The sequence below is a fragment of the Narcine bancroftii genome, chromosome 13 (genome assembly GCF_036971445.1).
Source record: "Narcine bancroftii isolate sNarBan1 chromosome 13, sNarBan1.hap1, whole genome shotgun sequence".
Lineage (NCBI taxonomy): Eukaryota > Metazoa > Chordata > Chondrichthyes > Torpediniformes > Narcinidae > Narcine > Narcine bancroftii.
Genome location: NC_091481.1, coordinates 44834871 through 44849540, shown reverse-complemented (window position 1 = coordinate 44849540; position 14670 = coordinate 44834871). Strand labels below are relative to the sequence as shown.

At 53.6% G+C, this 14670-nt stretch overlaps 1 protein-coding gene across 3 annotated transcripts in view; it reads left to right on the top strand.

Annotated features, from left to right (window-relative positions):
* elk3 (ETS transcription factor ELK3) overlaps positions 1-14670 on the top strand; it is a 103569-nt gene that overhangs the window by 29351 nt on the left and 59548 nt on the right. The window contains exon 1 of one of the 3 annotated variants that reach the window (XM_069909941.1): positions 10501-10556. The exons of 1 other annotated variant lie outside the window; for it this stretch is intronic. Coding sequence is in view for 1 of the 2 variants with exons in the window: in XM_069909939.1 (XP_069766040.1) it covers positions 10957-10966 (10 nt within the window). In the remaining variant the exon portion in view is untranslated. Of the gene's footprint in view, positions 1-10500; positions 10557-10901; positions 10967-14670 lie in introns of those variants that run through there. One more of the 3 variants, XM_069909939.1, reaches the window with a different exon arrangement.

Below are 14670 nucleotides of genomic sequence, written 5' to 3'. Positions count from 1 at the left end.
TGTTGTGCTGGTGTGAGAAGTTTATTTTCGATATAGGTGTGAGAGGGTGTGTCACGAAGTGGGTGCGAGCGGTTGTGTCGGAATGTGGGTGCGAGTGTGTGTTGCAATGTGGGTGCGAAAGGGTGTATTGGGATGTGGGTGTTCACTGGTGCGTTTGTATGTGGGTGTGATAGGGTGTGTTGTGATGGTGTGAGAAGTTGATTTTCGATGTAGGCATGAGAGGGTGTGTTGAGATGTGGTTGTGAGCTGGTGTGTTGGGATGTGGGTGCGAGCGAGTGTGTCGGGATGTGGGTGCGAGCGAGTGTGTCGAGATGTGAGTATGAGCGTGTTTGTCGGAATGTTGGTGCGAGCGAGTGTGTCGGGATGTGGTTGCGAGCCGGTGTGTCGGGATGTGGTTGCGAGCCGGTGTGTCGGGATGTGGGAGTGAGCGGGTGTGTCGGGAAGTGGGTGCGAGCGGGAGTCGGGATGTGGGTGCGAGCGGGTGTGTCAGATGGGGCGCGAGCGGGTGTGTCGGGATGTGGGTACGATAGGGTGTATCAGAATGTGGGTGCGAGCAGGTGTTTAGTGATGTGGGTGCGAGCGAGTGTGTCGGGATGTGGGTGCGAGCGAGTGTGTCACGAAGTGGGTGCGAGCGGATGTGTCGGGATGTGGGTGCGAGGGTGTGTTGCGATGTGGGTGCGAAAGGTTGTATTGGGATGTGGGTGTTCACTGGTGTGTTTGTATGTAGGTGTGAGAGGGTGTGTTGGGATGTAGGTATGAGAGGTATGTTGGGATGTGGGTGTGATAGGGTGTGTTGTGATGGTGTGCGAATTTTATTTTCGATATAGGTGTGAGAGGGTGTGTTGGGATGTGGGTGAGAGCGGGTGTGTTGGGATGTGGGTGAGAGCGGGTGTGTTGGGATGTGGGTGAGAGCGGGTATGTCGGGATTTGGGTGCGAGTGAGTGTGTCGGGATTTGAGTGCGTGCAAGAGTGTCGGGATGTTGCTGCGAGCGGGATTGTCGGTATGTGGGTGTGTTGGGATGTGGGTTCAAGAGGGTGCGTTGGGATGTGGGAGCGAGCGGGTGTGTCGGGAAGTGGGTGCAAGTGGGTGTGTCGGGATATGGGTGCGATAGGGTGTGTCAGAATGTGGGTGTGAGCAGGTGTGTAGGGATGTGGGTGCGAGCAAGTGTGTCGGGATTTTGGTGCAAGTGAGTGTGTCGGGATGTGAGTGCGAGCATTTTTGTCGGAATGTTGGTGCGAGTGGGTGTGTCAGGAAGTGGGTGCGAGTGGTTGTGTCGGGATGTGGGTGCGTGGTTGTGTTGTGATGTGGGTGCGAAAGGGTGTATTGGGATGTGGGTGTTCAATGGTGTGTTTGTATGTGGGTGTGAGATGGTGTGTTGGGATGTGGGTGTGAGAGGGTGTGTTGTGCTGGTGTGAGAAGTTTATTTTCGATATAGGTGTGAGAGGGTGTGTCACGAAGTGGGTGCGAGCGGTTGTGTCGGAATGTGGGTGCGAATGTGTGTTGCAATGTGGGTGCGAAAGGGTGTATTGGGATGTGGGTGTTCACTGGTGCGTTTGTATGTGGGTGTGATAGGGTGTGTTGTGATGTGAGAAGTTTATTTTCGATATAGGTGTGAGAGGGTGTGTTGGGATGTGGGTGAGAGCGGGTGTGTTGGGATGTGGTTAAGAGCGGGTATGTCGGGATTTGGGTGCGAGTGAGTGTGTCGGGATTTGAGTGCGAGCGAGTGTGTCGGGATGTGGGTGCGAGTGTGAGTGTCGGGATGTGGTTTTCGAGCGTGAGTGTCGGGATGTGGGTGCGAGCGGGTGTGTCGGTATGTGGGTGCGAGCGGGTGTGTCAGGATGTGGGTGCGAGCGGTTGTGTCGGGATGTGGGTATGTTGGTATGTGGGTGTGATAGGGTGTGTTGTGATGGTGTGAGAAGTTGATTTTCGATGTAGTCATAAGAGAGTGTGTTGAGATGTGGTTGTGAGCTGGTGTGTTGGGATGTGGGTGCGAGCGAGTGTGTCAGGATGTGGGTGCGAGCGAGTGTGTCGGGATGTGGGTGCGAGCGAGTGTGTCGGGATGTGAGTGTGAGTGTGTTTGCCAGAATGTTGGTGTGAACGAGTGTGTCGGGATGTGGTTGCGAGAGCGTGTATTGGGATGTGGGTGTTCACTGGTGTGTTTGTATGTGGGTGTGAGAGGGTGTGTTGGGATGTGGGTGTGATAGGGTGTGTTGTGAATGTGTGCGAAGTTTATTTTCGATATAGGTGTGAGAGGGTGTGTTGGGATGTGGGTGAGAGCGGGTATGTCGGGATTTCGGTGCGAGCGAGTGTGTCGGGATGTGAGTGCGTGCAAGTGTGTCGGGATGTTGCTGCGAGCGAGTGTGTCGGGATGTGGGTGTGAGCGAGTGAGTCGCGATGTGTGTTTGAGTCGGTGTTTCGGGATGTGGGTGCGAGCGTGAGTGTCGGGATGTGGGTGCGAGCGTGAGTGTCGGGATGTGGGTGTGGACCGTGTGTCGGGATGTGGGTGTGGACCGTGTGTCGGGATGTGGGTGTGGACCGTGTGTCGGGATGTGGGTGTGGACCGTGTGTCGGGATGTGGGTGTGGACCGTGTGTCGGGATGTAGGTGTGGACCGTGTGTCAGGATGTGAGTGTGGACCGTGTCTCGGCATGTGGGTGTGGGAGCGTGTCTCGGCATGTGGGTGTGAGAGGGTGAGTCGGGATGTCAGTGTGAAGGGCTGCGTCGGGATGTCGGAATGAGAGGCTGGTACGATGTGTTGCTGTGACAGGCTGCGTCGCGATGTCGGTGTGAGTGGGAGCGTCAGGATGTCTGTGTGAGTGGGTGCGTCGGGATGTCGATTTGAGTGGGTGCGTCGGGATGTTGGTATTAGTGGGTGCGTCGGGATGTCGGTGTGAGTGGGTGCGTCGGGATGTCGGTGTGAGTGGGTGCGTCGGGATGTCGGTGTGAGTGGGTGCGTCGGGATGTCGGTGTGAGTGGGTGCGTCGGGATGTCGGTGTGAGTGGGTGCGTCGGGATGTCGGTGTGAGTGGGTGCGTCGGGATGTCGGTGTGAGTGGGTGCGTCGGGATGTCGGTGTGAGTGGGTGCGTCGGGATGTCGGTGTGAGTGGGTGCGTCGGGTGGTCGGTGTGACTGGGTGACTCGGGATGTCGGTGTGAGTGGGTGCGTCGGGATGTCGGTGTGAGTGGGTGCGTCGGGATGTCGGTGTGAGTGGGTGCGTCGGGATGTCGGTGTGAGTGGGTGCGTCGGGATGTCGGTGTGAGTGGGTGCGTCGGGATGTCGGTGTGAGTGGGTGCGTCGGGATGTCGGTGTGAGTGGGTGCGTCGGGATGTCGGTGTGAGTGGGTGCGTCGGGATGCCGTTGTGAGAGGGTGCGTCGCGATGTGGGTGCGAGCGGGAGTGTCGGTATGTGGGTGTGTTGGGATGTGGGTTCAAGAGGGTGCGTTTGGATGTGGGAGCGAGCGGGTGTGTCGGGAAGTGGGTGTGAGTGGGTGTGTCGGGATGTGGGTGCGATAGGGTGTGTCAGAATGTGGGTGCGAGCAGGTGTGTCAGAATGTGGGTGCGAGCAGGTGTGTAGGGATGTGGGTGCGAGCGAGTGTGTCGGGATGTTGGTGCAAGCGAGTGTGTCGGGATGTGAGTGCGAGCATTTTTGTCGGAATGTTGGTGCGAGCATTTTTGTCGGAATGTTGGTCCGAGCATTTTTGTCGGAATGTTGGTGCGAGCGGGTGTGTCAGGAAGTGGGTGCGAGTGGTTGTGTCGGGATGTGGGTGCGTGGTTGTGTTGTGATGTGGGTGCGAAAGGGTGTATTGGGATGTGGGTGTTCACTGGTGTGTTTGTATGTGGGTGTGAGAGGGTGTGTTGGGATGTGGGTGTGAGAGGGTGTGTTGTGATGTGGGTGTGAGAGGGTGTGTTCTGCTGGTGTGAGAAGTTTATTTTCGATATAGGTGTGAGAGGGTGTGTCATGAAGTGGGTGTGAGCGGTTGTGTCAGAATGTGGGTGCGAGGGTGTGTTGCGATGTGGGTGCGAAAGTGTGTATTGGGATGTGGGTGTTCACTGGTGCGTTTGTATGTGGGTGTGATAGGGTGTATTGTGATGTGAGAAGTTTATTTTCGTTATAGGTGTGAGAGGGTGTGTTGGGATGTGGGTGAGAGCGGGTGTGTTGGGATGTGGGTGAGAGCGGGTGTGTTGGGATGTGGGTGAGAGCGGGTATGTCGGGATTTGGGTGTGAGCGAGTGTGTCGGGATTTGAGTGCGAGCGAGTGTGTCGGGATGTGGGTGCGAGTGTGAGTGTCGGGATGTGGGTTTCGAGCGTGAGTGTCGGGATGTGGGTTTCGAGCGTGAGTGTCGGGATGTGGGTTTCGAGCGTGAGTGTCGGGATGTGGGTGCAAGCGTGAGTGTCGGGATGTGTGTGCGAGCGAGTGTGTCAGGATGTGGGTGCGAGCGAGTGTGTCGGGATGTGAGTGTGAGCGTGTTTGTCAGAATGTTGGTGTGAGCGAGTGTGTCGGGATGTGGTTGCGAGCCGGTGTGTCGGGATGTGGGTGCGAGAGGGTGTATTGGGATGTGGGTGTTCACTGGTGTGTTTGTATGTGGGTGTGAGAGGGTGTGTTGGGATGTAGGTATGAGAGGTATGTTGGGATGTGGGTGTGATAGGGTGTGTTGTGATGGTGTGAGAAGTTGATTTTCGATGTAGGCATAAGAGGGTGTGTTGAGATGTGGTTGTGAGCTGGTGTGTTGGGATGTGGGTGCGAGCTAGTATGTCAGGATGTGGGTGCGAGCGAGTGTGTCGGGATGTGAGTGTTTTTCGGAATGTTGGTGCGAGCGAGTGTGTCGGGATGTGGTAGCGAGCCGGTGTGTCGGGATGTGGGTGCGAGAGGTTGTATTGGGATGTGGGTGTTCACTGGTGTGTTTGTATGTGGGTGTGAGAGGGTGTGTTGGGATGTAGGTATGAGAGGTATGTTGGGATATGGGTATGATAGGGTGTGTTGTGATGGTGTGCGAAGTTTATTTTCGAAATAGGTGTGAGAGGGTGTGTTGGGATGTGGGTGAGAGCGGGTGTGTTGGGATGTGGGTGAGAGCGGGTATGTCGGGATTTGGGTGCGAGTGAGTGTGTCGGGATTTGGGTGCGAGCGATTGTGTCGGGATGTGGGTGCAAGCGAGTGTGTCGGGATGTGGGTGCGAGCGTGAGTGTTGGGATGTGGGTGCGAGCGGGAGTGTCGGTATGTGGGTGTGTTGGGATGTGGGTTCAAGAGGGTGTGTCGGGATGTGGATGCGAGAGGGTGTGTCGGGATGTGGGTGCGAGAGGGTGTGTCGGGATGTGGGTGCGAGAGGGTGTGTCGGGATGTGGGTGCGAGAGGGTGTGTCGGGATGTGGGTGCAAGGGTGTGTCGGGATGTGGGTGCGAGAGGGTGTGTCGGGATATGGGTGCGAGAGTCTGTGTCGGGATGTGGGTGCGAGCGGTTGTGTCGGGATGTGGGTGCGAGCAGTTGTGTCGGGATGTGGGGTGCGAGCGGTTGTGTCGGGATGTAGGTGCGAGCGGTTGTGTCGGGATGTGGGTGCGAGCGGTTGTGTCGGGATGTGGGTGCGAGCGGGTGTGTCGGGATGTGGGTGCGAGCGGGTGTGTCGGGATGTGGGTGCGAGCGGGTGTGTCGGGATGTGGGTGCGAGCGGGTGTGTCGGGATGTGGGTGCGAGCGGGTGTGTCGGGATGTGGGTGCGAGCGGGTGTGTCGGGATGTGGGCGTGAGCGGGTGTGTTGGGATGTGGTGGTTGTGAGCGGGTGTGTTGGGTTATGGGTGTGAGCAGGTGTGTCGGGATATCGGTGTAAGCGGGTGTGTCGGGATATCGGTGTTAGAGGGTATGTCGGGATGTGGGTGTGAGAAGATGTGTCGATATATGTTTGTTAGAAGCTGTTTCGGGCTTTGGGTGTTAGAGGGTGTGTTGGGATGTGGGTGTGAGACGGAGTCTTGGGATGTAGGTGTCAGTGGGTGAGTTGGGATGTAGGTGTCAGTGGGTGAGTTGGGATGTAGGTGTCAGTGGGTGAGTTGGGATGTAGGTGAGTTGGGATGTAGGTGAGTTGGGATGTGAGTGAGTTGGGATGTGGTTGTGTGAGTGGTTGTGGGAATTTGGGTGTGATTAGGTCTCTTGGGATGAGGGTGTGAGCAAGTGTGTTGTGATGTAGGTGTGAGCATGTTTGTTGGGATATTGTTGTGATGTAGGTGTCAGTGGTGTGTTGGGATGCGGGTGTGCGAGTGTGTGTTGGGATGTGGGTGTGATCAGGTGTGTATGGATGTGGGTGCAAGAGGGTGTGTTGGGATGTGGTTGCGAGTGGGTGTGTTGCTATGTGGGTGTGAGAGGGTGTGTTGGGATGTGGGTGTGAGACGGAGTCTTGGGATGTAGGTGTCAGTGGGTGAGTTGGGATGTAGGTGTCAGTGGGTGAGTTGGGATGTAGGTGTCAGTGGGTGAGTTGGGATGTAGGTGAGTTGGGATGTAGGTGAGTTGGGATGTAGGTGAGTTGGGATGTGGTTGTGTGAGTGGTTGTGGGAATTTGGGTGTGATTAGGTCTCTTGGGATGAGGGTGTGAGCAAGTGTGTTGTGATGTAGGTGTGAGCATGTTTGTTGGGATATTGTTGTGATGTAGGTGTCAGTGGTGTGTTGGGATGCGGGTGTGCGAGTGTGTGTTGGGATGTGGGTGTGATCAGGTGTGTATGGATGTGGGTGCAAGAGGGTGTGTTGGGATGTGGTTGCGAGTGGGTGTGTTGGTATGTGGGTGTGAGAGGGTGTGTTGGGATGTGGGTGTGAGAGGATGAGCTGGGATGTGGTTGTGAATGGGTGTGTTGGTATGTTGGTGTGAGAGGGTGTGTTGGGATGTAGGTGTGAGAGGCTGGGTGTGAGAGGGTGTGTCAGGATGTGGGTGCGAGAGGGTGTGTCGGGATGTGGGTGTGAGCGGGTGTGTCAGGATGTGGGTGTGAGTGGGTGTTGGGATGTGGGTGTAAGAGGGTGTGTTGGGATGTGGGTGTGAGAGGGAGTCTTGGAATGTAGGTGTGAGAGAATGAGTTGGGATGTAGGTGTGTTGGAATGTGGGTGCATTGGGATGTGAGTGTGCACGTGGGTGTTGGGTTGTCGGTGTGAGATGGTTGTTTTGGATGTGGGTGCAATAGGGTGTGTCGGAATGTGGGTGCAAAAGGGTGAGTTTGGGAGGGTGTGAGCGGTGTGATGTAGGTGAGTTGGGATGTAGGTGCGTTGGGATGTGGTGCGTTGGGATGTGGGTGTGCGAGTGAGTGTTGGAATTTGAATGTGAGTGGGTCAGTTGGGATGAGAGTGTGAGCATGTGTGTTGTGATGTAGGTGTGAGCATGAGTGTTGGGACATTGTTGTATGGGGGTCTGTTGGGATGTGGGTGTGAGCAGGTGTGTTTGGATGTGGGTGCAAGAGGGTGTGTTGAGATGTGGGTGCGAGTGGCTGTGTTGGTATGTCAGTGTAAGGGTGTGATGGGATGTGGGTGTGAGCAGGTGGGTTGGAATGTCGGTGTGAGTGTGTGTTGGGGTGTCGGTGTGAGATGGTACTTTTGGATGTGGATGCGATAGGGTGTTTATGTGGGTGCGATAGGGTGTGTGTGTGGGTGCGATAGGATGTGAAGGTGTGTGAGAGTGTGTGTCGGGATTTTGGTGTGAGAGTGTGTGTCGGGATTTTGGTGTGAGAGGATGTGTCGCTATATGTTTGTTAGAAGCTGTGTCGGGCTTTGGGTGTGAGAGGGTATGTTGGGATGTGGGTTTGAGAGGGAATCTTGAGATGTAAGTGTCACTGGGTGAGTTGGGATGTGGGTGAGTTGGGATATGGGTGAGTTGGGATGTGGGTGAGTTGGGATGTGGGTGAGTTGGGATGTGGGTGAGTTGGGATGTGGGTGAGTTGGGATGTGGGTGAGTTGGGATGTGGGTGAGTTGGGATGTGGGTGAGTTGGGATGTGGGTGAGTTGGGATGTGAGTGAGTTGGGATGTGAGTGTGCAAGTGGGTGTGGGAATTTGGGTGTGATTGCGTCTCTTGGGATGAGGGTGTGAGCATGTGTGTTGTGATGGGTGTGAGCATGTCTGTTGGAATATTGTGTTGTATGTGTCGGGAATGTGTTGGGATGCGGGTATTTGAGTGTGTGTTGGGATGTGGGTGTGAGTGGGTGTGTCGGGATGTGGGTGTGAGAGGGAGTCCTGGGATGTAGGTGTGAGAGGATGAGTTGGGATGTAGGTAAGTTGGGATGTGGGTGAGGTGGTATGTGGGTGTGCGAGTGGGTGTTGGAGTTTGAACGTTAGTGGGTCTGTTGGAATGAGGGTGTGAGCATGTGTGTTGTGATGTGGGTGCAAGAGGGTGTGTTGGGATTTGGGTGCGAGTGGATTTGTTGGTATGTCAGTGTGAGGGTGTGATGGTATGTGGGTATGAGCGGGTGGGTTGGGATGTCGGTGTGAGAGTGTGTTGGGTTGTTGGTGTAAGAGGGTACTTTTGGATTTGGGTACAATAGGGTGTGTTGGGATGTGGGTGCGAGAGGGTGTGTCGGGATGTGGGTGCGGGAGGGTGTGTTGGGATGTGGGTGTGTCGGGATGTGGGTGTGTAGGGATGTGGGTTCGGGAGGGTGTGTTGGGATGTGGGTGCGGGACGGTGTGTCGAGATGTGGGTGCAAGAGGGTGTGTCGTCTGTGTGTGCAAGGGTATCGTGAGGAGTGGGTGTGGGAAGGTGTGTCGGAATATGGATATGGGAGCGTTTGTCGGGATGTCGGTGTGAGAGGATGCGTCGGGATGTCGGTGTGGGAGGGTGCGTCGGGATGTCGGTGTGAAAGGGTGCGTCGGGCTGTGGGTGTGATAGTGCGTCGGGATGTTGGTGTGGGAGGGTGCTTCGGGATGTGGGTGTGTTGGGGTGTGGGTGTGTTTGGATGTTGGTGTGTTGGGATGTCGGTGTGAGAGGGTGTGTTGGGATGTCGGTGTGAGAGGGTGTGTTGGGATGTCGGTGTGAGAGGGTGTGTTGGGATGTCGATGTGTGAGTATGCATTGGGATGTGGGTGTGTTGGTATGTGGTTGTGTTGGGATGTGGTTTGAGCGGGTGTGTCGGGATGTGGGTGTGAGCGGGTGTGTCGGGATGTGGGTGTGAGCGGGTGTGTCGGGATGTGGGTGTGAGCGGGTGTGTCGGAATAAGTTTGAGAGGGTGTGTCGGGATTTGGTGTGACATGATATGTCGGTTTGTGGGTATTAGAGGGTGTGTTTGGATGTGTGTGAGTGGGTGTGTCGGGTGTGGGTGTTAGAGTGTGTGTCGGGATTTAAGTGTGAGAGGGTGTTTGATGTGGGTGTGAGAGGGTGTGTTCGGGTGTGGTGGTTGTGTCGGGATGTGGGTTTGGAGGTTGTGTTGGGATGTGGGTGTGGAGGTTGTGTTGGGATGTGGGTTTGAGCGGGGGCGTTGGAGATGTAGAGGTTATTTTGGGATGTGGGTGTGGAGGTTATGTTGGGATGTGGGTGTGAGCGGGTGAGTTAGGATATGGGTGTAGGGGTGTGGGTATGGGAAGGGGTGTCGGGATGAGTATGTGGGTGGGGGTGTCGGTATGTGCTTTGAGAGGGTGAGTTGGCATGTGGGTGTGAGAGGGTGTGTCGGAATGTGGGTATGAGCAGGTATGTCGGCATGTGGGTGTGAGCAGGTGCGTCGGGATGTGGGTGTAAGCGGGTGTGTCAGAATGTGAGTTTGAGATGGTGTGTTGGGATTTGGTGTGACAGGGTGTGGCGGTTTGTGGGTATTAGAGGGTGTGTAGGGATGTGTGTGAGTGGGTGTGTCTGGATGTGGGTGTTAGAGTTTGTGTTGGGATTTAAGTGTGAGAGGGTGTGTCGGGATGTGGCTGTGACAGGGTGAGTTGGAATGTATGTGTGAGCAGGATTGTATTGTGTTGTAATGTATGTGAGTTGGGTTATAGGTGAGAGTGTTTTGGAATGTAATTGTGTTAGGGCGTGTGTGGGAGTGTGGCTGTTTGTGGGGACATGGGTGTGAGGGCACGTTTGGGGACGTTGGTGTGAGGGCGTGTGGGGGTTATGGGTGTGAGGGCGTGTCTAGGGATGTGGGTTTGCGGGGATGTGTGGTGATGTTGATGTGGGGTGTTCATTTGGGTTATAGGTGAGTGGGTGTGTTGGGATGTGGATATGAGAGGGTGTGTTGGGATCTAGGTGTGAGAAGGTGTGTTTGGATGTGGGTGCGAGAGTGTGAGTTCAGATGTAGGTTTGAGGGTGTGTGTGGGGATGTGGTTGTAAGAGGGTGTGTGGGGATGTAGGTGTTAGGGGGTGTGTTGGGATGTTTTTGTGGGAGGGTGTGTGGGAATGTAGGTGTGAGGGGGTGTATGGGGATGTCAGTGTAAGTGCGTGTCGATGTGAGAAGGTGTCTGAGGATATAGGTGTGAGGCGGTATGTAGGGATGTGGTTGTTATTGCCTATATGGGTGTGTGGGGATGTGGGTGTGTGCTTGTTCTTTGTTTAGACTGTGAGCAGGTCGTCTTGGCTGGTGGGTGTGAATGGGGCTGTTGGCATCCAAATGTGAGCAGGTGCATTGGCAGGTAAGTGTGAGCATGGTGTCTCACAGAGAGTGAGCATAGGGGTGAGGGAGCATGGGCATGTTTGAGTATTAGGGTCTGGTGTGCTAGTGTAAAATGGAGTCGGGTGTGAGTGTGACCTGGTGAGTGGGTGTGAGCAAGTGAGACTGGGGGTGGGTGTGAGCAGGCACATCTGGGGGTGGGTGTGAGCAGGCTAGACTGGGGAGTGGGTATGAGCAGATGAGACGCGGCTGGTTGTGTGCCGCAGGATGTGTGGCAGGCATGCGAGCTGTGGGACCTGGTGTGCAAGTGTGAGCAGCTGGCAGGTGGACATGGGTTGATGAGCAAGCATGAGCTGCTGATACGTGAAGAGTGTGTAGTGAGTGCTGGTGGATGTGCATGGTGTGCCGGCGTGCTGAACCGCATGCTGATAGGTAAGTGTGAGCAGGGCCTTGTGTTTGACGGGAAGTGCTGGCAGGCAAGGGTGGGCAGAGTGTGTTAGCAGGAAAGGGTGTCTGAGTGGTGGGGGAGGCCCATTAGAACAATGGAGTTGTGGGGAGTGCTGGGGGGGTGTGGCTTCATTGTGGAGAGAGTTTCTGGGCATGTGGTGATTGGGGATGTACAGGATTGAACGATGTGGGATGTGGGGAGTGAGTCGCTGTGTGGGATGTGGTGGGTAGGGGAGGGTGAAGTCTCCTGCAGGCAGTTGGGTGAGTGGGATGCTTGGGTGTCGGGGGCAGCGTGCGGTGGAGGGAGCTGCTTTCCGTACTGTTTTTTTGCCTGTCTAGAAACAGCAAAAATTTAATTGCCTTGTGCTTCCGGTTTGAAACTGGCAGCAAGCAGCATACTGGGAATGAGTCACCAGTGGAAACAAAGAGTCTCTTGGTCTCCAAGTTGCAAGGGGCTGTGAGGTTAACTCCTTGCTGGCTGGTTCTGTCTGGCGTGCAGAGCCCTGGGGCTGTGTTCGGGGGGGGGGGGGGGGGGGGAGGGTGGGGGGGGGCGAAAGACGACTGAAGTTTGTAGCCTGTGTTGTAACCTGATGCTCAGTACAGGATGTAAGTGGTGCTCCCTGAATTTTCCAGTCTCTGCAGCAGAGACCAGATTTAGTCACGATTTAGCAATGTCTGCACACATAGCACCAAACTCTCATTAAAGTCTTTCCGTTCTGCAACACTGCTGTTTTGTACCATTGCAAAGAAACTGTATGTTTAAGAAAATAGCTGATACTGGCTTGCCTGCATGTCTGTTTAATATTTGTGAAGTGTTGATGACTACCAGACCAGAGTGTACAAGCTGGTGCATGGTGACCACCTTGGGTCTTCCCAGCCTCTTCTACCATTTTGTCAGCTGATGGTTCGTTTGTGCACTGACTGGCCTTTGCGGCATGTCCTGTGCTAGCCTGACCAGTACCTGCATGGAGTGGCCATCTCGATCCTCTGGACACCAGCTAGTGTTGAGATGTACATTGGCACTCTACCACTGGCCCAAGGCTTAGTGACTCGGGTCTTTGTGCTGTTCTATGTGGAGATGGTAAGTCCTGTTTACAGTGATACTAACAGGCTGAGACGGATTGAGCTGGACTGTTATACTGTAGGAGGAAGAACATGTCTTTGTGTGATGTCACATCCCAAATTGTTGGGGCCAATGAAGTGATGGACCTGCATCGATTGATTGTTCCTGGCTTTCTCGGCTCGTGGCCTGAGGCGTTCCAGGTTGGTGAGGATGTCTATTTAGATTGTTGCGGAGTAAGTTTACATAGATTGGCACAATATTGTGGGCCAGAGGGGCTGCACTGTGTTGTTTTCAGCACCTAATAGCTTGAATACGCTTGAGATTGTCTGATCTTGGAAGCTAAACAGGCTCAGGCCTGGTCAGTACTTGGAGAGGAGGTCGCCTGGGAACACGAAGTGCTGTCGGTTTCTGGGAGGGCGCTGGACAAAGTGGTGACTCTCTGTCTGCCTTACGGTGGACAAAAGTTAAAGAACTTCATGTATGTTAGATTCTAAATGTAGTATTATGTGATGATAATGGAACATTTACTTTTAATGTTTGGGCTGTACACACCAAGCAGTTAAACTCGAAAAAACATTTCAGCCCGAAGTGCCACATTCTTTTATCTCCCACTTGATACTGCTGCACCCATTGAGTATGTTCAGCTTCAGATTTCAGCGTTTTCAGTCTCTTGTCTGTCAAGCGGTTACACACTTTGCCCTGAGAGAATCAGGAATTCCAATCAAACAAGCGAGATTGCAGAGCTGGAAGACTGGAGGAATGCACAACATGGCCAGAGGAACTCAGCAAGTCGGGCACCGTCCACAGAACGCAATGAAGAGCCAAGATTTTGGATCCTTCAGTGCTTGTGAAGAGGTTCAGCCCAAAAACCTGCCTTCTGTGGACTCTGTCTCACCCATTGTTCCTGACGCATTTTGTGTGTTCATCTAGCTCCTCCGAGCAATGCCTTGAATATTATGCTTTATTGGTGTGCACAGGGGGATCTCACAAGCAGCTGTGAGATGGACGACTGGGTGGTCTTTGGTGATACAATTGAGAGATGTGTCTTGCATCTTCTGCCTATGGACGTGAGTAAACATAATACATCTGGACAACAAAGATGCATTCATCAGGATGCTCTTTATCGACCACAGTTGGACAATCCACACCATCATCCCCTCAGAACTGATTAGCAAACTCCAAGACCTGGGATTCAACACCCATTGGATCCTGGATTTCCTCACCTCCAGATCACAATCACTGAAGACTGGTAAGAACATCTCCTCCACAATCTTCATCAGTACTGGATCTTAGGTTCTTAGCACCTGCCCTACTTGCTTTACAGGTATATAACCATATAACCATTTACAGAGCGGAAACAGGCCATGTCGGCCTTTTGAGTCTGCACCGGTTCACTTGAACAACTCCACTAGCTCAATCCTCTCGCTCTCCACCAATATCCCTCCAACCCCCTCACCTCCATGTACACATCCAACCTTTTCTTAAATGACAGAAGGGACCCTGCCGCAATTATCTCATTCAGAAGAACATTCCATTCTGCCACCACTCTCTGAGTGAAGAAGCATCCGCTAATATTTCTCCTAAAGTTTTGATGGAGGTTGAAAACTTGGCTGAATGATGCAACAACAACCTTGCACTCAGTGTCACCAAAACTAAGGAGCAGGTTGTTGACTTCAGGAAAAGAAAGCCAGAGGTGTACAATCCAGTGATCATCGGGGGATCAGCGCTGGAGAGGGTGAGCAAATTTAAGTTCCTGGGTGTCACTATCTTGGACGATCTTTCCTGGACCCAACACACCAATGGCATCGTGAAGAAACCACGTCAACGCCTCTGATTCCTCAGGGGTTTATGGAGATTAGGTATGACGTTCAAAACCTTGGGAAACTTTGACAGAGGTGCAGAGGAAAGTCCGCTGACCGGGTGCATCACAGTCTGGTATGGGGACACCAATACCTCTAAACAGAAAGCCCTGCAAAAGTAGTGGGCACAGATCAGCACATCACAGGCAAAACTCTACCCAAGGAAATCTAGGGGGAACACTGCTGTTGGAGAGCAGCAGAAATAATCAAGGATCCACAGCACCCAACACATGCTCTGTTCTTGCTGCTGCCATCAGGAAAGAGGTATCGGTGCCACAAGACTCACACCACATTCTTTATTATTGAATATTTATTTCACATTCCTCTCTTTTGTATCTGTATCTTTCTTGAATTAGATTTTTTTTTGCACTACCAACAAGTTGAAGAATGTCAGGGTTGAACGTGATGTCACGTGTGTACTCTGACAATAAATCTGAACTTTGTTATGCCAAAGCAGTACATGTTGTGGGGGTCCTCCTGTGTAAGGGGCCATGAGCAAGGGCAGGACTGCAGTGCTGGACTGTAGGAGAGAGTATCCTCTATCACAATGTCCTTCTTGCACTCTTCAGATTCTTCAATAAATATTTACTGAAATCCAACCTTCAATCAGCCTCTAACTGAATCAAATAACGTGAGCCCTTTTGAGTGAGCTCTGTAAAGGCATCGAAGTGAGTTCTGTAAAGGCATTGAAGAACATAACCCTTTACTGCTCAATTTGCACATTATTTCTGGCCTTTCTGCAGCTTCCCTCAGCAGTGCTGTGAAGT